The sequence below is a fragment of the Gekko japonicus genome, unplaced genomic scaffold (genome assembly GCF_001447785.1).
Source record: "Gekko japonicus isolate JY-2015 unplaced genomic scaffold, Gekko_japonicus_V1.1 scaffold8, whole genome shotgun sequence".
Taxonomy (NCBI): Eukaryota; Metazoa; Chordata; class Lepidosauria; order Squamata; family Gekkonidae; genus Gekko; species Gekko japonicus.
Genome location: NW_015167057.1, coordinates 825,801 through 847,791, shown reverse-complemented (window position 1 = coordinate 847,791; position 21,991 = coordinate 825,801). Strand labels below are relative to the sequence as shown.

General features: G+C 51.4%; 1 protein-coding gene across 1 annotated transcript in view; it reads right to left on the bottom strand.

The window, feature by feature from the left end:
• Positions 1-8,738: 8,738 nt before the first annotated feature.
• The window catches only part of PTRF (polymerase I and transcript release factor), a 17,513-nt gene continuing 4,260 nt past the window's right edge, over positions 8,739-21,991 (bottom strand). The window contains exon 2 of the mRNA XM_015412461.1: positions 8,739-9,141. Coding sequence (XP_015267947.1) covers positions 8,896-9,141 — 246 coding nt within the window. The 3' untranslated portion in view covers positions 8,739-8,895. The remainder of the gene's footprint in view (positions 9,142-21,991) is intronic.

Sequence of the window (21,991 nt, the reverse complement as noted above, 5' to 3'; positions counted from 1 at the left end):
AGAGAACCAGGGGTCATTTCCTGCAGGAGCGCACAGGAGCAGAGCTCTGGCAGTAAAGAGCCCAGGGGGCGGGCACATGCAACAAGCCCCACCCCCTGCTCCCAGCAGCCCTCAGTCAGAGCAAGAAGCAGCTAGGTAAGTTGCAGAGCTCCCCCCAGCCCTCCCAGTCCAAAACAGTCCAGTGGCACCTTTAAGACCAAGTTTTATTCAGGTACAAGCTCTCCCTCCTCTGCGAGGACAGATCTGCATGTCCCCGTCCCCCCAATAGCTAGCAATCCAAAACAGTCCAGTGGAGTCTGAGCAGTGGGTGTTGCCTTCTGACACACTCCCAGTGATATCACGGGGTGTGGTATATGCAAATATGTTATGCTAATAAGTTATGCTTAGCTCCAAATCTCTTTCACGAACCTCAGTCCCTCCCTACCCATTGCTCATTCTCTAAGCCATATAGAAACCCCCGCGCGGATTCCAAATGTAGCAGGGTAGCATCGGAATCTACTGGGGCAAGAAGGGAGAAAAATTGGCCCCTGTATGCTGGACATAGCATAGAGTCAAAAGGAATAACTGGTGCAGAGACAGCCTTAGATTGCAAACCTTCATTCTACCATACACCCAGAAAAACAGAAAAATTAAACTGAGGTCAAGCAGCACTGTGAAGTTTTCAGGAGAATTAGAACTATGAGCCTCCAGCCTACAGAATTTGCAGGTCCCAGGATAAACACATGAATCTGCCTAATACTGAATCAAACCCTTGGTCCATCAAATAGGGTTGCCAGCTTCCAGGTGGTGGCTGGTGTAGTGGTTAAATGCGTGGACTCTAATCTGGGAGAACCGGGTTTGATTCCCCACTCCTCCACTTGCACCTGCTGGATGACCTTGGGCAAGCCATAGTTCTGGCACAGCTGTTCTTGAAAAACAGCCGTTTCTGTCAGAGCTCTCTCAGCCCCACCTCCCTCACAGGGTGTCTGTTGTGTGGAGGGGAAGGGAAAGGAGTTTGTAAGCCACTCTGAGACACCTTTCGGTAGTGAAGGGCTGGGTATAAATCCAATCTCTTCTCTTCTTCTTCCTGGGATTACAGTTGATGTTCTGGTGACAGAGATCAGTTCACCTGGAGAAAATGGCCGCTTTAGTAGGTGAACTCTATGGCATTATACCCCATTAAAGTTCCTCCCCTCCCCAAATCCCGCCTTCCTCAGCCTCCACCCCCAAAATCTCCAGGTATTTCTCAAGCTGGCAACCTTACCATCAAGGTCAGTATTGTCTACTCAGACTGTCAGCAGCCCTCCAGGGTCTCAGTTTTTCACATCACCTCCTACCTGATCCTTTTAACTAGAGATGCCAGGGATTGAACCTGGGACCTTCCACATGCCAGGCAGGTGGTCTGCTAGTGAGCCACAGCCCCTCCTGACGCACTTTTGTGGAAGGTGCAGGAGGCCAAGTGGAGAGCCTCCGATGCACTGCTCTCCCTTTGTGGTTTATTAGCTCCGCAGGACAGCTTTCCTTCCTGCTTCTCCCCCCCCCCATGTGCTCTCTGTCCAAGTCCACGTTCCTGAGCAGTGACTCACTGGACGTGGCAGCCTTTATGGGCACACTCAAACTGCCTGGTTGCTACAACACACATAAACACTCCCCTCAGATGTATAAAAGGCCATCAAGACACAAAGTGATGTTCCCAGCCTAGTGGGGGCCCCCGGTGTTATGAAACCGGTTGGGGGGGGGGTGGCGGTGGCAGAGGGAACGGCTAATGCAGGACAGAGGCGGAAACAGCAGCACTGGCTCTATGATAAAAGAAGGGGCATGAGGGAAACTCCTGCGACAAAAACAAGGAGTTTGCTGGGCAAAGACTGCATGTGGCTCCCAATGATATTTAGGCTGCAATTCTGGTTGCCAGATCCAGGCTGGGAAACTCCTGGAGATTTGGGGGTGGAGCCTGGGGAAGACAGGGACCTCAGTGGGGCACAGTGCCATAGAGTCCACCCTCTAAAGCAGCCATTTTCTCCAGGGAAACTGATCTCTCTAGTCTGGAGATGAGCTGTAATTATGGTTGCCAGCTCTGTGTGGGGGATTACCTGGAGATTTGGGGGGTGGAACCTGGGAAGGGCGGGGTTTGGGGAAGGGAGGGACTTCTGCAGGGTACAGTACTATAGAATCCAGCCTCCAAAGCAGCCATTTTCTCCAGGGGAACTGATCTCTATTGCCTGGAGGTCAACTGTAACAGGGGATCTCCAGCCACCACCTGGAGGTTGGCAACCCTAGCTGTAATCCCCAGGGATTTGCAAGTGGATTTTGCCGATTCACACCGTAAGATCCAGTTGCAAAGTGCATTGAAAGTGGATTAAAAGTGCGTTATTTTAGATTCATGGTGTGTTTTAATTTTTTTTCCCAAAGGAGGGTACCTGCCTGGCATGCCAAGGATGGAGATGGGTGACGACTAAACCCGCATGTGATTTGTTGGTGTCTGCACCTGCTACTTCACCTGCAAAGCTAGGATTTCAGAGCAGCCGAGGGAGACCCAGAGAGTTCTGTCCTTACATTTGTCATTTGACGTTTGCTCTCCTGTGTGTGATTGGCTTATCGAAGATAACACTGTGATATCCAAGCCATGGATAGTGGTTTGGGAACAGGATTCAGAACCTACAGACAACACCCTAGGAATTCCCCTATCTTTACCATAGAGATTTGGGTGATTCCTAGAGCGTCACCCGGAAGTTACATCATGTCCAGGTTGGATGCAGTCCCCTCCCCACTTTCCCCTGCTGCAACAATCAACAGGCTTGCAGATCCTGTTTGCGAGAATGGCCATGCTTGGAGTGGGGATGGAGAGAATTATATTACCATTTTCCACAAGTATTAGAGTAGATGTGGTTTCCAGTGCTGGAGAGGGGGAGCGCACAGTCCTCAAATAAATTAAAAGGGAGAAGGTACACACAGTAAGGGGAATGACAGGACAGAGAGCCAGTTTGGTGCAGCGGTTAGGAGCGCGGACTCTAATCTGAGAGAACCAGGTTTAATTCCGCACTCCTTCACATGCAGCTGCTGGTGTGACCTTGGGTCAATCACAAGTTCTTTCAGAGCTGTACTCTCAGGAGCAGTTCTCGACAGAGCTCTCTCAGCCCCACCTACCTCACAGGGTGTCTGTTGTGGGGAGAGGAAGGGATTGTAGGCCGCTCTGAGACTCCTTTGGGTAGTGAAGGGCAGGGTATAAATCCAGTCTCTTCTTCTTCTACATAATTTGGATGGATTAACCACCTAGCTGTCCACAAAGTAACACCCCAGAGACAGATTGCCTTCTAGCCAATTAATCAATACCTTACACTTCAATGAATATGCTGTAATAAATATGCATCTCCAAAGCCTGGATATTTAAGTGCTTCTTTATGAGAAGTTTATGGCAATTCAACAAGAAAGCCAACAACATCATGTCACAAGGGCTACCTTCAGTATCTGACATCTTCAGTCTCTGTTACAGCAGAACACCAGAACTGCACATAAATACACAGATTTAATTGCCATTGTAATATTTTTATACATGTAATAAATTGCATCAATGAAATGTCCAAAGCTAGAAGAAGCCTCTTAAAAAGGCAGCTTTGTTTGGACCCTTGCTCTGCCTCGCCCCCCTCTCCCCGGAACAGAGTGTGAATCCTGCTCTTTGTTGCAGCAGAGCATTCCATTCGGGTTCTCCTCTCCCCTCTCCTTGCTCCTTGGGTGGGTCTTTGAGGAGGGAGAGATTAAGGAAGGAATTCAAAGCCAAGGGAGCCAGAGGAGGCACACCGCACCTCGCCAAGAACACACAACTCCGGCAGCCACATCGACATTCCTCTCCCTCCCAGGGTGTGGTTGAGTGGCTCGCATTCAGAATCTGTGGAGGCACATCTGGGAGGAGGGAGAGGATGGATTCGTTTCATGGCAGCACATGTAACTTTAGGGTAGCCTGTGTAGGTGCGGTGCCCAGAAACAGTAGCAAAATGGAAGCATATTCCTTGCAGCAAGACTAAACAGCACAGCCCTGCGAAACTGATGGTGTTCAACATTCTATCCTACCGTAGTTCTTCCCTTTGCCCCACCCCCTCTAAACTTCCCTTCCTGTCCCACATCCATTCCCTCCACTTCAGCTGAGATTGTTGGGGAAGGACAGGTCCAAATCCGGATCCGAGCACCCTTTTCACTCGATGTCAGTGTCCGATTCTGAGCCGTCCCGGCACCCTGGATAGGGGGGCACACACCTGGCAGAGGCAGGATCAAGGCTTCTTGTCTCTGATAGCGGCCTCAGATGTGGGGGTGTCACCAGAGTTCCTTCACGCCTGTTGAACCTTCCACAGTCCCGGTTTGGAGGTTTCCCTCTCTCTCTTCACTCCCTTGCAGATGCACCCCCTCCACGGCACCTTGGACTGGGATTTATCCTCCCCAGCTGCCAGGGTAGCAATCTGCCTTTATTTCTTGCCGGTGCGCGCCTCCCGCGTCCCCAAGCCATTCCTCTAGCCAATGCCTATTCTCAACACCTTTTTGAGTATTGGTAGTCCCTGTTGGAAGGTCCCCCTCCCAGGTAGCCCCTTCATCGGCCCTGTAAGGAAGGTAAGCCCCTCGGAGGGGTCCCCCTCTTTGGGGCCTCCGAGTCTGTCCCCACGCTCTCCCTCCCAACACCCCCCCCCATGTTCACACTTGTGGGCCAAACCTACGGCGTGTGATCCATCAGGCCCCTCTGGGGTCCCTTGTATAGGCAGATAGGGGGCCGGGGGTCCCCCTTCCTGACAGTCAACCAGTTCCCCACCGTAATGCAGCTGATGTCCCTTATGCCTTTTGTCCATGCAGCTCTCCTGAGCCCTAGCGCAGGCATTTGGGGTTAAAGGGGACCCCCGCCTTCCCTTGTCACCAGCAGAAAAAGCTGTTTGGATCCAACCCAGCAAGTCTTCCGGCAGAACATTCTTAAAACATAATCCATGCCTTTATACAGAGTCCCTTTATACACAAGGATTTGTCCAAGAGCAGACACCAAGTCTGTGGCTGTCCCGCGCTGTGCCAAAGAGAACTCGGATATTTTAAATATTTGTGTAGAAGAGAACATTTGGGCGGCAGCAGGTTTACTCATTGTACTGCTCCAGGGTTTCGTTTTAGAAAAAGCAGCAAAGAGTACCTGTACGTGTAAAATGCATTTCTCCTTGACAGTGAGCAACCACCATCAGCAGCCACCTATCGGACATCAGGGAGAAAGTAGCATCCTGTTCAGACCTGTCACTTGTGTGATCTGCAACGGTTGGCTTTTAATTAGGACCTAATCTCACGTCGCCCAGACTTGGATAGCCCCAATGAGCCTGGCCTCCTTGGATCTCAGAAGCTAAGCAGGGTCGGCCCTGGTTACTATTTGGATGGGAGACCACCAAGGAATACCAGGGTTGCTGTGCAGACGGCAAACCGCCTCTGAACGTCTCTTGCCTTGAAAACCCTGTGGGGTCACCATAAGTCAGCTGCGACTTGAAGGCAAAAAAACAGCCATTGATGACATGTTGCTCTGGCCTGGATAGCCAAGGTTAGCCTGATCTTGTCAGATCTTAGAAGCCAAGCAGGGTCGACCCTGGTTAGTATTTGCATGGGAGACCACCAAGGAATACCAGGGTCGCTATGCAGAGGTAGGCAACGGCAAACCGCCTCTGAATGTCTCTTGCCTTGAAAACCCTCTGGGGTTTCCATAAGTCGGCTGCAACTTGATGACAACCCCCCCCCCCACATGTTGCAAATGTTTGTATTTCCCCCCAACTGCCCCTTGTCTAGAGAGACAGCAGACCAGTGTTCTCAATAGCTATTTCACCTGCCTTCTAGGATTCCCTTGGGGAGATCTGGTGGTATGATCAGAGCGGGTTGGTGAGAAGACTGAGTGAACAAAATGGGCACACATTTGGGAACGGGAATCCCCATTCTCGGGGGATTATTTGTCATGTCTTTATTCCTTCCACCAGGAAAAAAAAATCTTTGGCAAATTTATGTCCTGGCTCCTTGACCTCTTGCATGCTTGGCACACACCGCTCTGTGGACAAAGCTTGGCCAAGAAATGCCCCACGCTAGGACGGGCTCGCTTGCATTGGCAACGAAGCAGATTCAAACTAAGGACAGCATCATTGCATCAGCTTGCTATGCGGCGTTCAGCGGCTAGCAGAAAGCAGGCAGGCAGAGCCTCTGCAGAACAGACTCGGGAGCACATGAAAGCGGAGACGCGCCAATGCTCCTAGCCCTTGCAACGGAACACACCCAGTCTCCCCGAAGTCTCCAGAATTTAGGCCACACCGCTACAAGTGCTGTTATCAATCCTCTTATTCTATGAACAGACCAATGAGAGAACCAGTGTAAAGCTGAAAAAGGGCTACGATAGGCAAATGAGTGGTTGGTGATGTTCAGGTAAGTCCCAAGTCGCTCTAGGAGCTGGGAGGTGTTTGGGGAGCCAGAAGCCAAAACTACTTTGGTGTACAGTTTGGTGTAGTGGTTAAGTGCGTGGACTCTAATCTGGGAGAACCGTTTGATTCCCCACTCCTCCACTTGCACCTGGCTGGACGAGCTTGGGCAAGCCATAGTTCTGTCAGAGCTGTTCTTGAAAAAGAGCACTTTCCGTCAGAGCTCTCTCAGCCCCGCCTACCTCACAGGGTGTCTGTTGTGGGGAGGGGGAGGGAAAGGAGTTTGTAAGCTGCTCTGAGACTCCTTTGGGTAGTGAAGGGCAGGGTATAAATCCAATCTCTTCTTCTTCCTAAGAGGCCCAAGAAGTGTGAGAGGATCTCAGCAGAGGGGTGCTGGTCAGGTATGTCAGAACATGACAATGCTCACTGCAGGGTTGCCAATTTCCAGGAAGTGGCTGGAGATCTCCCGCTGTTGCAACTGATCTCCAGGCAACAGAAATCTGCTCACCTGGAGAAAATGGCCACTTTGGAAGTCGGACTCCATGGCGTTATGCCCCAAACCCCGCCCTTCTGAGGCTCCAGCCCCGAAATCTTCAGGTATTTCCCAACCTGGAGCTGGCAGCCCTGCCACTCTGTGGCTTTCAGAGTCCTTGGGATTATTCCTCATAGTTAGATTTAAATCCAGGAGCACCCTGGAGACCAACAAGATTTTGGGAATATAAACCGGACTCCCCCCCCCCTTTTTTCTTTTTTGAAAATGAGGTGCCGGAACTCTCCAGAGGGAAGTGAAGTTTTCAGTCGGTATCCTGGAAACTCATTAACTTTTAAACATTCTTTAAAGAATTTTGTTCAAAGAGGTTCCGGAATTCCGTTCTAGTGCGTTCCCCCAGAACAAAAGCCCTGAAAAGCTTTCGAGAGTCAGAGCTTCCTTTATCAGATAACCCAACGCAGGAAGCCTTGAGTCTTGAACGCCTTAAACTCTGCAAATCTTGGCCTCTAAAGTGCTCCTGAACTCAGATCTAGTTCTACTGCAAACCAACATGGCCGCCCCTCTGGAACTTTCCTCATACTTGGCCTACATTTGTGGTGGATTCTCTGGTTAATGCACTAGGTGAGCATTGTTAGAAACTGCTGGGCCTTTGCTGAGTGTCCCTGCTGCCTGCACACTGAAACGGTACCCCTGTTCCTACCAAGCAAGCCGAGCAATGCTCCCTCTAAACTGTGGAGTCTTGTGGGTAAAAATTCTATTTTGTGAGCTACTGGCATTAAAAGTTGTGGGCGAGCGATTTGGCTACTGCATAAATTAGCTTGCTCTGGAGCCCTCCTTCCTGAGTTAAGACAAAAATGTGTGAGCCGGAGGCTAAAAAACTGAGCTAGCTCACCCCAGGGGTCATTTTCTTCAGGACCGGAGCTCCAGCAGTAAAGAGCCCAGGGGGCGGGCACATGCAACAAGCCCCACCCCCTGCTCCCAGCAGCCCTCAGTGAGAACGAGAAGCAGCCAGGTAAGTTGCAGAACTCCCCCCCCCCCCCCGATCCCAAACAGTCCAGTGGCACCTTTAAGACCAAGTTTTATTCAGGTACAAGCTCTCCCTCCTCTGTAAGGACAGATCTGCTCGTTCCCCCCCCCCATAGCTAGCAATCCAAAACAGTCCAGTGGAGCCTGAGTGGTGGGGGGTGCTTTCTGACACACTTCCAGTGATGTCAGGGGGGGTGGCATATGCAAATAAGTTATGCTAATGAGTTATGCTAATAAGCTCCTGCACCTCTTTTTCTACGAAATCTCCTGGCTCACACTAACTCAGCTTAGAGGGAACACTGAAGCCGAGTCCTTCCTCGCTTTATGGCAGGGGTGGCCAAACTTGCTTAATGTAACAGCCACACAGAATAAACTTCGGATGTTTGAGGGTCAGAAGATATGAACAAATTTTACACGTTTTTATTGGAAAATATGCAAATTCACATTAAATTAGACTGTGTGAAAGGGCCGCATGCGGCTCCTGAGCTGCAGTTTGGCCACTCCTGCTCTATGGTAAGGGAAGCTGAAACACGGGGGGGCTACAGCTCGAGTGAGACTGTCAAATTGGATTGTGGGGTGCCCGACAGTGCACTGCCCCCCCCATTTCTCATTCGGGTCTTGCCCTTTCCTGTCCTCCCACAGGTGGCACAATCAAATGTTCCCCACACACATAACCCTGCTAATGCAAATGGTAGGGTTGCCAACCTCCAAGTGGTGGCTGGAGATCCCCTGAGATTACAACTCGTCTCTAGACTACACAGATCAGAGAAAACAGCTGCTTTGGAAGGTGGACTCTATGGCATTATGCCTCACTGAGGTCCCTCTCCCCCAAACCCCACCCTTCGTAGGCTCCTCCCCAAATCTCCAGGTCATTCCCAAGAGGGAGTTGGCAACCCAAGCCAATAAAACGAGCTTGAATTGCTCTACACACATGCGGGGCTGAACCCTTGGTGTCAACGAGAACGCCAGGGGCCATTCGGGGGTGGGCTGGTGCTTTCAGAGTTTCAGGAGAAGAGGGTTAGCATCATCCCTGGATGGCCCAAAGCGGCTGCCTCCCTTTTCCTCCTGGGCTGGCCGAGGCCACGGTACGCTCTCTGGGGAAGGGCCACAAAGCAGAGTCTCTTCAGAAGGGTCATAGGGGTCACTGTCTTCCGAAAGGTCAAGGGGTGCACTCTCTGGTGAAAAGTCAGCGGGCACGCTCTCTGGTGAAGGTTCGCAGGGTGCACCGTGGATCATCTCGGGCTATGGTGAGGAAAACGAATGATCAGTGTGCAGCAACGGGGGACCCACAGGCTTCTGCGCAAGCACAGCAACACCAAGCACGGGCCCGGTTAATGACAGCAGTGGCGAGGACTTGCGAGCAGAGGGGCCTGCCGTAGCCTTGCCTAGGAGTCCTCTGCAAATAGGGTTGCCGGGCCCAGGTTGGGAAAAACCTGCAAATTTTGGAGGTGGAGCCTGAGTAGGTAGGGGTTTGGGGAGGGGAGGTACTTCAATGGGCTATAATGCCAGAGAGTCCACTTTCCAAAGTGGCCATGATCTCCAGGTGAATGGATCTCTGTTGCCTGGAGGTCAGTTGAAATCCCAGGAGATCTCCAGGCACCACCTGGAGGTTGGCAACCCTATCTGCAAAGCATTTTCTCTCTCATACACACACACACACGCCTGGTTCATGCATGCTTTTGTTAGTCATTCATGGACGATAAGGATGAGAAAGATCATGCATCTGGAAAACACCCCTGTCTGGTCGCCTTGAGACAAATCTGACTCGCCATAGGCGACCAGGCACAGTGGTGTTCCAGGGCTCCCAGTCTGTGGCTCCCCAAGCTGACTGCAGCCCACCATCCAAACATCACAGCCTGCTGCTGCTTCACGACCCCCTTTTTACAGTCCTGGGCATGCCGCAAAAAACCAGAGCCTTTCTTCCTGTGGTTTCACATATTATTAGGGTTCTTTCTTGTTCATTATTGCATGGCGTGCTACTCCTTTAACGCAACCACACTTGTGCCTGTTTGCATCTGTTCAGATACTCTTGGTTGTGCAATACACCGAGCAAGTGCTCCTATCAGATCTTTGGGCATGGGAAGGAGCTCCGAATAGACAGGGAGGCTGTGTTTCTTGGGCCATTTTAACTTGTAATGGAGGAGTTTTGAGTTCCTCTACATGCTTGTAAAAAGACTTTTGTTGATGCTGCTTGAGTGAGAACAGTGGGGGGGGGGGGGGGGGGAGAGGGAAGCTTTAATACTCTCCTTCCCTAATGTTATCCTGGTGGAAAAGGCAATCCCCAAGGTGCTTTTCCTCTGCTGGGGGGGAAAAATGGGTACCTGCGTTTTCCCGAGCAGGGCTGCTTCCACACCGGAGTGTTTTCCTGTAGTGGTCAGGTTCCTGATGCAATCCTGTGTTAACTTGCCCTTGCAACAGTGATTCTGGAGGTAATTAGTTTTTTTCTCTGTTTTAACTCTGGTTTTGCTTTTACACACAGCTGCCAAGAATGACTGATCTCCAGACTACAGAGATCAGTTCCCCTGAAGAAAATGGCTGCTCTGGAAGGTGGGCCGTATGGCATTCTACCTGCTGAACCCACTCCCCTCCCTACCCCTGTCCTCCTCAGCCTCCGCCGCCAAATCTCCAGGAATTTCCCAACCCAGAGATGGCAACTCTGCTTTCACACTTGATGTGCATTGAAGCCCCCACCCCTTGTGTTCTTATGTGCCGATCAGGAGTCTCCCTCTATCCTGTTCTATTTTTAAAAAAATTAAGGGCGTATGGGTAAACCTGCAGAGGAATAACACAATGCCTTGAAGAAACCTTTTTAAAAACCTCCATGGATTCTCAGAGGCACCTCTCCACCTCCCTGTCTAAAAGGCAGGCTGGGCAGTCCTCTTCTTTTTTTATGCCACTTGCTACAACTGACCAGTGCTTCTTGGGAAGTCCTGCAACGAAGCTGTTTCCCTTTCAGACCCAAGAAAATGCAGACAAGAATCTGCCCAAGAAACATCAGTTTTTAACAGGTTTGTAATCAGCTCCTTCCAGAGCCCCAAGAAGCCTTTGCTCGTTTCTAAGTCTGTTCACCAAGCAAGGACAGCATTTCAATTCAGCTTCATATTTTGCTGATTAGCCACACGGCTTATGCTTGCAACCAGTAGGGTTGCCAACATCCAGGGGGTGCCTGGAGATCTCCTGGGATTATAACTGATGTCCAGAGGATAGAGATCAGTTTCCCTGAAGAAAATGACCCCTTTGGAAGGTGGACTCTACGGAATTGTGCCTCCTGGGGTTTTGCCCTCCCCCAACCCCCCCCCCCACTCCTCAGGCTCCACCTCCAAGGTCACCAGGAATTTCTCAACCTGGAGTTGGCAACTGTAGCTACTGGGGACGACAGCTACAGGCTGGGAAATGCCTGGCGATTGGGGTTTGGAGCCTGGGGAGGGTGGGGTTTGGGGAGGGGAGGGACTTCAGAAGAGTACAATGTGCCATAGAGAGTCAGTCCACACTCCAAAGCAGCCGCTTTTCTCCAGGGGAGCTGCTCTCTGTCGTCTGGAGATCAGTTGTAAAAGCTTGCAGCCCCCTTGGCTCTTCCTCTGAAAATGCGTTTAACTGCTTCATGCCATTTCTGTCTTGCCTTTTCGACTCAATCAGGTCTATGGCCAGCTGCTTAATTTTTTTAAAAAAATTATCCTCTTTTTCAGACGCTGTTCCTGGCGCAAACCCAGACAACCTGCAGAAGGTGGAGGAAGAGGCGTGCACCCACATCATCCCTGAAAGCACAGGCAGTCTAAACATCCGGAGGCTTTCCTTTTTCTAAATGTTTAACTTGCTTTTCCTTCCCCTGATATGACATACCATCGACAAAGACCTCTGGTCTTTCTCCTGGCTCACAGGAGGATGGCTGACCAGCTCCAGGGCTCTGACAAGAGACCACAGGTAGACAGCCCGTTCCCCTAAGACAGCAAACGTGCGAATGAGAACAAAAGGGCCAGTTTTTCCACTTGACTTCTGCCTGACGTGCCCCCCCCCCACTCCAGCACACAGGGCTTTTTGTCCACATGGGACCCTCTTCCCAGGCAGCCTTTTGGAGACCTCACTCATCAGAGGAGGCTCTTCTTTCATTCATCAGCGGAAAAGTTGGTAAGATCCAGCCTAATCATTCCATGGCAGGGCAGGGCAAGTGCATGTCTTTGGCCTTACTCATGAGACTGTTTCTTGAGATCTCTTTGCAAAAATACTTTTCTGGGGATCGATCCTTTCCTTTAGACTAATGAGTCCTTTCTGTGACCAAAGCCCAACACAGCACTAACTCGATTCATGGTAGGAATGGGGTGTAAGGAGGGATCATTTCCTGCAGGAGCGCACAGGAGCAGAGCTCCGGCAGTAAACAGCCCAGGGGGCGGGCACATGCAACAAGCCCCACCCCCTGCTCCCAGCAGCCCTCAGTCAGAGCAAGAAGCAGCCAGGTAAGTTGCAGAGCTCCCCCTGGCCCCCCGGTCCAAAACAGTCCGGTGGCACCTTTAAGACCAAATTTTATTCAGGTACAAGCTCTCCCTCCTCTGTGTGGACAGATCTGCACGTTTCCCCCCCCCCCAATAGCTAGCAATCCAAAACACTCCAGTGGTGCCTTCTGTCACATTTCGATGATGTCAGGGGGTGTGGCATATGCAAATAAGTTATGCTAATGAGCTCGTGCACCTCTTTTTCTACGAAATGACCCCTGGGTGTAAGTCCTTCCATCATAAAGCTGTGCTGCAGTCACTTACTTGGGTCCCGTAAGTACCTTAATGCCCCCTGACCTGGATGACCCAGCCTTGCTTGATCTCGTCTGCTCTTACAAAGCTAAGCAGTGTCGGTCATGGTTAGTAGTTGGATGGGAGACCACCATGGAAGTCCAGGGTTGCTGCACGGAGGCAGGCAATGGCAAACCACCTCTGAACATCTCTTGCCTTGAAAACCCTACTGGGTTGCCATAAATCAGCTGTGACTTGACAGTGCTTTCCACTAAAGGTAAAGGTCCCCTTGCTCGAAAGCCAGTCGGATCCGACACTAGGAGGCGGTGCTCATCTCCGTTTCCAAGCCGAAGAGCCAGTGCTGTCCGAAGACATTTCCGTGGTCATGTGTTCGGCATGACTAAACGCCGAAGCGCACGGAACGCTGTTACCTTCCCACCAAAGTGGTACCTGTTTATCTACTTGCAATTTCTTGCTTTTGAACTGCTAGGTTGGCAGGAGCTGGGGCCAGAAACGGGAGCTCACTCCGTGAAGTGGCACTTAGGTCTTGAACTGCCGAACTACAGAGCTTCCGGTCTGCAGCTCAGTGTGTTAACTTCTGAGCCTTCCCACTACGAAGTACCATATTATTTTATTGCACCTTCAGTATCCATGGTAATTTATGAAACTGCTGAGCAAAAAAAGAAAATCTCCTGCCCCAAGGAGCTGACAACCGAAATACAAATGCCTGTTCTTTTATCCTTCTACCCAGTTTTAGCTTAGCTTGAATATGAATGGGAAATGTCCGTGTTCCTTAATCTCTCTTGCTTTGGCTGACTGACAGCTATGCAGTTTGGTTCATTTTGACAATATAAACAGCATTCCAGCGAGGCCAAGCTTCTAGCCACAGTCACTTTAAAATAAAACAAGTGCGGCAACATGCTAAATCATAAATCACCAGATTCTACCTTCTACAAAGGATGAGAAATACCGAGCATCTGGATGCAGAAGACAGACAGCGAAAAGTAACTTCGACTGGACTCTGCAAGAGGCCAGTGATTGGCGGGAGATGCTGTCAATTAACTGGAGCTGGTGGGAACCAGGGAGCTGAATTCCCTGAGCCTCACTTGGGAACGGCAGCTTCAAGGCCATCAGTGATACCGAAAATAGATGGAAGAGAACAATCCTACAGCTGGCTCCCGGGGGAAGGTCTTACCATATCCTTATAGGGCCTTCTGCAGCTCTAATTGAGATTCAGGTTTTTTAATGGCTGAAGGGGAAAACTTTCCCCCCCCCAAAATCACCTGGCAGCACTGAGGAAATGCAGATATTTTTTCTCAGAGACCAGAAGCGCTGCACTGTGTCAAATTTAGGATTGCCAGCCAACAGGTGGCACCTGGAGATCTCCTGCTACCCACAGTTAATCCCCAGACGACCAAGATCAGATACCCTGGAGAAAAGGGCTGCTTTGGAGGGTAGACTCTGTGGCATTGTACCCTGCTGAGGCCCCTCCCCTCCCCGAACCCCAGCCTCCATTCCCCAAATCTCCAGATATTAATCCCAACCCAACGCTGGCGACCCTAGTTAAACTCCAAGGGAGGAAGAGAAAGAGACAGTCCTGGGTGTAGCTTTAACTGGCTTACGCTCCAAAGTGGGAAAGGTGTGTGTAATTAATTAATTGTGCAAACTGGGCCGAATCATGAATTCTCTCCCTATTTTTGCTCCCAATGTGTATGGAAGAATTTTCTTATGGGACGGGTGTGTGTAAAGGCGTTGGAACATAAGTGGACTTTAGATTCTGGACTGAATAGGAGTTCGAGGCTAAGCATCATTAGGGCTATGCGAACTTGCTACACAGCACTGAATCTTGAAAATCTCATTGGGATCAGGGCTGTTTTGGGGCAGGAACGCACAGGAACGGAGTTCCGGCTGGCTTCAGAGTTGGCCACACCCACTACAGCCAAAACCTCTGTGTGCGTGGCTACAGAGGGAAGGCCTGGAGAGCGACCCCCTCCCCGGTGACTATGAGGTGGGTGGGGTTGGGGGGGCCTGGATAGGGTTGCCAGCCTCCAGGTGGGGCCTGGGGATCTCCCGCTTTTACCACTGATCCCCAGCCGACAGAGATCAGCTCCCCAGGAGAAAATGTCTGCTTTGAGGGTGGACTCCATGGCATTGTACTATGCTGAGGCCCCTCCCCTCCCCAAACCACGCCCTCTCCTGGCTCCACCCCCAAAGTCTCCAGGTATTTTCAAACCCAGACTTGGCAACCCTAGCCCTGGAAGTATCAGGGAGGCATTTAAATGCCTCCCCGTGCCTTCCCCGGCCTGTCCAAGGGCTGACTTGCCCGGGCTCCCCGCACCTGCGGGCGCCTGGGCAAGTCAAGAGAAAGCAGTTTAAACTGTCTTCCCTTCCCTTTAAAGGCCGGCTTCCTGGGGCAAGCCAAGGGAAGACATGGGGTGTGGCCTAATATGCTAACGAGCTGTGCTGACAGGGTGTGGCCTAATATGCTAACGAGTTTCAGCTGTTGGGTGTGGCCTATTATGCTAATGAGTTCCTGCTGGGCTTTTTCTACAAAAAAAGCCCTGATTGGGATTGTCTGTTTCTAACCTTTGTGGTTCTAAAGGGAAGCTTGGAAATGTGCCGGCATCCCACAACAAGAGGCTACGGAGTCACAAGGGGCTGTGCGTCCAGCTCTAGGCTTACCAACCTCCAGGTGGGGACTGGAGATCTCCTGGAATGACAACCAATCTTCAGTCGACATTTTATTTTTCAAAAATAATATTCCACTCCGCCTGGAGAAAATGGCTGCTTTGGAAGGTGGATTGCATGGCGTTGTGCCCTACCGAGGTCCCTCCCCTCCCTAAATCCCACTGTCCTAGGCTCCATCCTCAAATCTCCAGGTATTTCCAAACCTGGAGTTGGCAACCCTGCTTCTGACAGCCAAGAGTCAAATTCCTTATAATTTGCTATTCCATCTCCTCACAACCCCCTGCAAAATAAGTAAATAAATAAAAAAATAAAGCAAATCATCCACCCTCAGTCATCCACTACGCAAGACCTATTATTAAACTTTACCCAAATAACTTTGGCCTGGTCTTAATGAAAGATATGACATGCCTTGTGCTTTGGGATTCTGCTACAGACCACCACGACTACCTATTTCTTTTCAGCGTATGGAAGAGTAGGCAGAGATTCAAGGGCAGCACCAGGCTCTTTCCCCACCAGTTCTGAGATCCCTTCTGTATCTTTAAAAACCACGAAAAGGTTTTCTACTTTGCTTTAGCAAGTCAAGCACGATTCCCTGAACACACATGAAAAGCAGGAGTGAGAAACGCTATCATTCGAGGATGCACGAAGAACAAAATGTGCCTCGTCGGTCTTTAAGAATGGCTGGCCTCAGAAAGGTTTTGGGGGTGGATTTTAAATGATTCAAGGCTGCTCTTCGACAAACAAGCGGCGTTTCCAGAACATAAGTTCAGAACAGTTAAAGGAGATAGGAACAAGACAACTCTCATTCCAGGATAAATGCCACACCCTGGAGGGTCAGTTTTCATGGTCGTTTTCATTACATATATCTTAAGTGGGCACCTAAGATGTTTCATGCACAGTTGCACACACTTGAAAATGCAAAGGGGACAAATGTACGTTTGCAAATGTATGCACCATTGTCCGCTGGCACTCCAAGGTGAGCTATTTCAAATGTGGTTTGTGCAAAAGTTCAAACGGGGATAAAGCCGGCATTCCACCATTTAAAGGGACGGTGGCAGTCTCAAAATAATTTAATGCTAAGGAGATTGTATTTACCATGCTGCAGGTTCCCTTTTACCCACATGAACACAGGAGTGAGTTGTGTGAAGGGTTTGGGGTCCTATGTCAACCACCCAGAGTTTACTGCAGTGACAGCATGCTAATCAGTGGAAGTAAAACAGCAGACCTGGGCTTTCCCGCTTCTCCAGAAAAGACAGCTTCTGTCCTCCAATTGGGGTTGCCAGCTCATGATTGAGAAATGCCTGGAGATTTGGGGGTGGAGCCTAAAGAGCGCTGGGTTAGGAGAGGGGAGGGACTTAAATGACGCATAATGCCATAGAGTCCACCTTCCAAAGGGGCCATGTTCTCCAGGTAAACTGATCGCTGTCACCTGGAGACCAGTGGTAATCCTGGGAGATCTCCAGCCACCAGCCAGAGGTTGGCAACCAGGGGTCATTTCCTGCTGGAGCTCCGGCAGTAAGGAGCCCAGGGGGCGTGCACATGCAACAAGCCCCACCCCCTGCTCCCAGCAGCCCTCAGTTGGGCCACGAGGAGCAAGAAGCAGCCCGGTAAGTTGCAGAGACCCCCCCCCGGCCCGTCTTCAGGTACAAGCTCTCCCTCCTCTGTGAGGGCAGATCTGCGCATTCCACTCCCTCCCCCATAGCTAGCAATCCAAAACAGTCCAGTGGCACCTTTAAGGCCAAGTTTTATTCAGGTACAAGCTCTCCCTTCTCTGCGAGGACAGATCTGCACGTCCCCCCCCCCCATAGCTAGCAATCCAAAACAGTCCAGTGGAGCCTGAGCGGTGGGTGTCAGGGGGTGTGGCATATGCAAATTACTTATGCTAATGAGTTATGCTAATGAGCTCCTGCGCCTCTTTTTCTACTAAATGACCCCTGTTGGCAACCCTAGAGGGACCTCAATTGGAGATAATGCCGTAGTAAAGTTGCCAGTCTTCAGGTGTTGGCCAGAGATCTCCTGCTATTACAACTGAGCTTCAGGTGGCAGAGACTAGTTCACCTGGAGAAAATGGCTGCTTTGGAAGGTGGACTCGATGGCATTGAGGCCCCTCCCCAAGCACACCCTCTTCAGTCTCCACCCTGAAAGTCTTCAAGTATTTCCCAATCTGGAGCTGGCAGCCCTATGCCATAGAGTCCACACTCCAAAGCAGCCATTTTCTTGAGGGGAGGGGTACTGATCTCTGTTGTCTGTAGGGTTGCCAGTCTCCAGGTCCTGGCAAAGGTTCCCCTGATTTGGGGGGTTGCTGTCTGCTGCCGGCGGGCAGGGGAAACCCCGCCCCCAACAGCAACATCACTGCACGACGTCCCCAACACAATGATGTCACCCAGAAGTGTGGCGACACTCTGGTTTGAGGGCAACACTCTGTGGTTTGAAGCCGGTTTCACCGTAGAGTTTTGCCCTCAAACCAGAGCATCACTGTGCAATGTCCCTAGCATGATGACATCACTTCCAGGTGACGTCATCCAGGGGTCATTTCCTGCCAGAGTGCGCTGGAACGGCGCTCTGGCAGTAAGGAGCCCAGGGGTGGGGCGGTCCCCCCGCCGCCTTTCCTGGCCCACCCGCACAGGAGGAAGGCCAGGGAAGGCCTGCAGAGCCCCCGCCCCTGCATGGGGGGATTTAAATGTCTTTCTTTCCCTTCTCCAGATGAGGAAGTGAAAGAAAGGCATTCTAAACATGCCTGGGTTCCCTGCCCGATCTTCTCTAGGCGCCCCGCAGCCGTGGGGCACCTGGAGAAGATCGGGCAGGGAACCCAGGCATGTCTGCCTGCCTGCCCTTTCCTTCTCCAGCCAGCCTTTTATGGTGGGTTGGCTGGGGAGGGGAAGGGGAGGCGGGCAGACATGCCCCTTTTCCCCCTGAGCCTCTCTGCTTTGTGGAGAAACTCGGGGAAGGGGGGATTTAAATGCCTTTCTTTCCCTTCCCCAGATGGGGAAGGGAATGCCTGGGTTCCCTGCCCGATATCCTCCAGGTGCCCCTGGAGCTCCTGCACCTCTTTTTCTACAAAATGACCCCTGACATCATCGCTTCAGGGACATCCCAGTACACCCCCCAAATCCCCCTGCTAGTGTGAAGAGGGGACTTGGCAATCCTAGTTGTCTGGAGATCACTTGTAACCCCAGGAGATCTCCAGCCACTTCCTGGAGGCTGGCAACCCACCCTCTGATAGTGCTGCCTTTCGGAGGCAGGAGGCCATGCTGGAGAACATCCTCCTGCCTTGTGCACTGCTGATCACCTGTGGCTGCAAAACATTAATCTACATCCTGTTACATTCACAGGGTCACACCCCATACAGAGAGCTGTGATAATAGCCACTAAAGTAATGCCCCACCTTTGATGTGGGCGAAGTTGTCCTTCTTCCAGAGCCCAGCCTTACGCTTGCATGGCCTTGAGAGCCTAAAATAACCACGCCCACCATCCCCGGGACAGAAATTCTCCAAATCTCAAATCCGAGATTGAACACAGGCTAGAAAACCCGCTCAGATGTGGATATGCAGAATGGCGTGAGCCTTCCTGTACATTAGAGAGGCCGTTGTTGTTGTTTTAGTATTTACAGGCCCCGCGGCCCAATCCTCAGCCATTCTTTTTGGTGTGCAGAAGGGAGGGATTCTGAAACAAAACAAGCCGTGCCAGGCAGGGTGAGAAGCCTCCAGAGCTCCAAGCGCCGGCTGACCTCAGTAGGAAAAAATTCCCTTTTGAAAGCAAATCTATTTTCCCTCCTCCATTGTATACAGGGAAACATTTTTGCAAGGGGGCAAAGTTCTGGAACAGGCACGTCCCCAGCTCTCCCCGCCCGGCAGCCCATGGTGTGATCAATCATTTGTGTTACGCAGCTGCCTGCTGGGGAGGGAACCTCTTTTTGTCCGCAGGCTGCCGGCTTAGTTCAGCGGGAAGCATTTGTTCTGCAGGGCTATAGCCCTTGGCCGGTGGGTCGCCAGGTCCTCCCTGGTCACCGGCAGGGGATGGGATCCTCAGATCCAGGTTGGGAAAGTCCTGGAGATTTGGGGGGTGGAGCCTGGGGAGGGCAGGGACCTCGGTGGGGTATAAAGCCTTCAATTTCCCCCTTCCAAAGCGGCCATTTTCTCCATGGGAGAATGAGCTGTAATTCTGGGGGATCCCCATGTCCTACCTGGAGGCTGGCATCCCAGATGGGCCGGTTCCAGGTCTGGAGGTGGGGGGACGGGACAAGACCCTGGGCAGAGAGTGCCAGAGGACCCCCCTTCTCCCACCTAATCTAGGCCCTTTGCTTGCACTTGCCTGCTGGCAAGCCCCCCCCCCAGCCCTTTCACTGACAGAGGGAGGGGGGGTGTCCAGCTGGGAGTTCCACCACCTGGGGTTGCCAGCCTCCAGGTGGGGACTGGAGATCTCCAGGGATTGCAACGGACCTCCAGACGACTGAGATCGATCCCCCTAAAGAAAACGGATGCTTGGGAGGGTGGACTCTGTGGCACATTGTACCCCTCTGAGGTCCCTGTCCTCCCCAAACCCCATCCTCTCCAGGCTCCGCCACCAAAATCTTCCCTTATTTCCCAAGTGGGAGTTGGCGACTCTATGCTGCTAATCATGGCCACTAGAAGTGCTGCCACCATTTGTGTGCCACCGGCACTCCCTTCCCTAGGAATCCCATCCTCCAGGTGGCACCTGGAGATCTATTGGGAGTACAACTGATCTCCAGGCGACCGAGATCTGTTCACCTGGAGGAAATGGCCCCTCGGGAAGGTGGACTCTATGGCACTACCCCCCACTGAAGTCCCTCCTCTTGCCAAACCCCGCCCCCCTCAGGCTCCACCCCCCAAATCTCCAGGTATTTTCCAACCTGGGTCTGGCAGCCTTCCCCTCCCTGGTGGCAACGGGCAGCATCTTCCACCAAGAGTGCAGGGGGCACCGGGGGAGAGGTTGGGAGTGGAGGAGGGAAGGGGCACCTGGGTGGGTGGGTGGCAGGAGAGGAATATGGGCAAGGGGGTTGGGGGCTGTGGCTCCCGGTAGATGTCTTGGGCCCCAGCAGCTGCTCTCCCTCACAGTATGGTGACACCGGCCCTGTGGGGGAGTGTGGGGGAGTGGTTAAAGTGCTCAGCTGGGAAACCCAGACTGAAACCCCTACTTTGCCACGAAGCTTGCTGGGTGACCTTGGGCCGCTCTCTCTTCAGCCTCCCCTCCCCAAACTCACAGGAGCTCTGTGCCCAAGTTACACTCTCTGTGTACAGTATTCCCAAGCAGGCCCGTAGCTACAGTGGGGCATCTCAGGGCTAGGCTCCCTGACTTACTGGCACGGCCCCACGACTTCCCATCCAGCCCAGGGGCCCCCAAGTGGCAGAAGGTGCGGGGAAGGATCTACGTATTCCTTTAATGTGATAAGCCAGTGCCCCCTAAGAAATGTAAATGCCCACCGACTTAAAAAATCCTGGCTACGGGCCTGTTCCCAAGTATGCAGTCTGTGTACAGGGTTCACTCGATTGTTCTTTTATACATGCATTGATTAATTCTCAATTTAAATTCACCTCTTGTACAGCTGAATTTAAACCCTGCGTATATCTGGGCACCGATCCCCAGTTTCATTCGTAAAGTGAACGTGCATTGGCTTTTTCTTTCAGACCGAGGTATGCATGCACATGCAGTTTGCATGTGCGTTCACTGGCATTAAAAAGGTGGTATGATACATTTAGTAGCTGGTTGATTTGAATTCAGTGTTACGATCTACTTCTCTAATGCAACATAATCTTTTTGTATGCCATTCTCTGCATCTTATATGTTCAGTAACTGTCTTATCACAAGGTCATACAATACTGTTGTGTTCTTGTTTGGTATACATGTTGTAAGAAACTCAGTAAAATTAAAAAGAAAAAGAAGAAAAAGTGTGAACTGTTGTTGGGAGGATAAAATGGGTAGTTCCGTGCTGGAGAGCGGAATAAAAAAGTTCTCGGGTACAACGAGGGGCCTGGAGATCTCCCGGTATCACAGCTCATCTCCAGATGACAAAAGACAGTCCCCCTGGAGGAAATGGCTGCTTTGGAGGGTGGACTCTATGGCAATGTACCCTTCTGATGTACCTCCCCTCCCCTCCCCAAACCCCACCCTCTCCAGGCTCCACCTACAAAATCTCCAGGTACGTGTTAACCGAGAGATGACAACCCCAGGTGGGACAGATCTGAACCAAACAGGTAAATACAAAAGGACTTGCAAAATTCGTAACTCATTTGCTCCTCCCCCCCCTGCAACAGTTCTGTAACAACACTGTTATATCACAACAAGCCTGTGGAGTTCCCACTTTACCAACCAAGATAAGACTGGGTAGTCTGTCAAGGGCTGCACAGTGAGTCTGAAGGCAGTGCTGGGATTGGAAGCTCACATTCCAAGGTTTAAAGAAGAAGAAAAGAGATTAGATTTATACCCCGCCCTTCACTCGGAGTCTCAGAGTGACTTACAAACTCCTTTCCCTCCCCCTCCCCACAACAGACACCCTGTGATGCAGGTGGGGTTGAGAGAGCTCTGATAGAAACTGCTCTTTTTCAAGAACAGATGTGCCAGAACTATGGCTTGCCCAAGATCATCCTGCAGCTGTAAGTGCAGGAGTGGGGAATCAAACCCGGTTCTCCCAGATTAGAGTTTGCACACTTAACCACTACACCAAACTG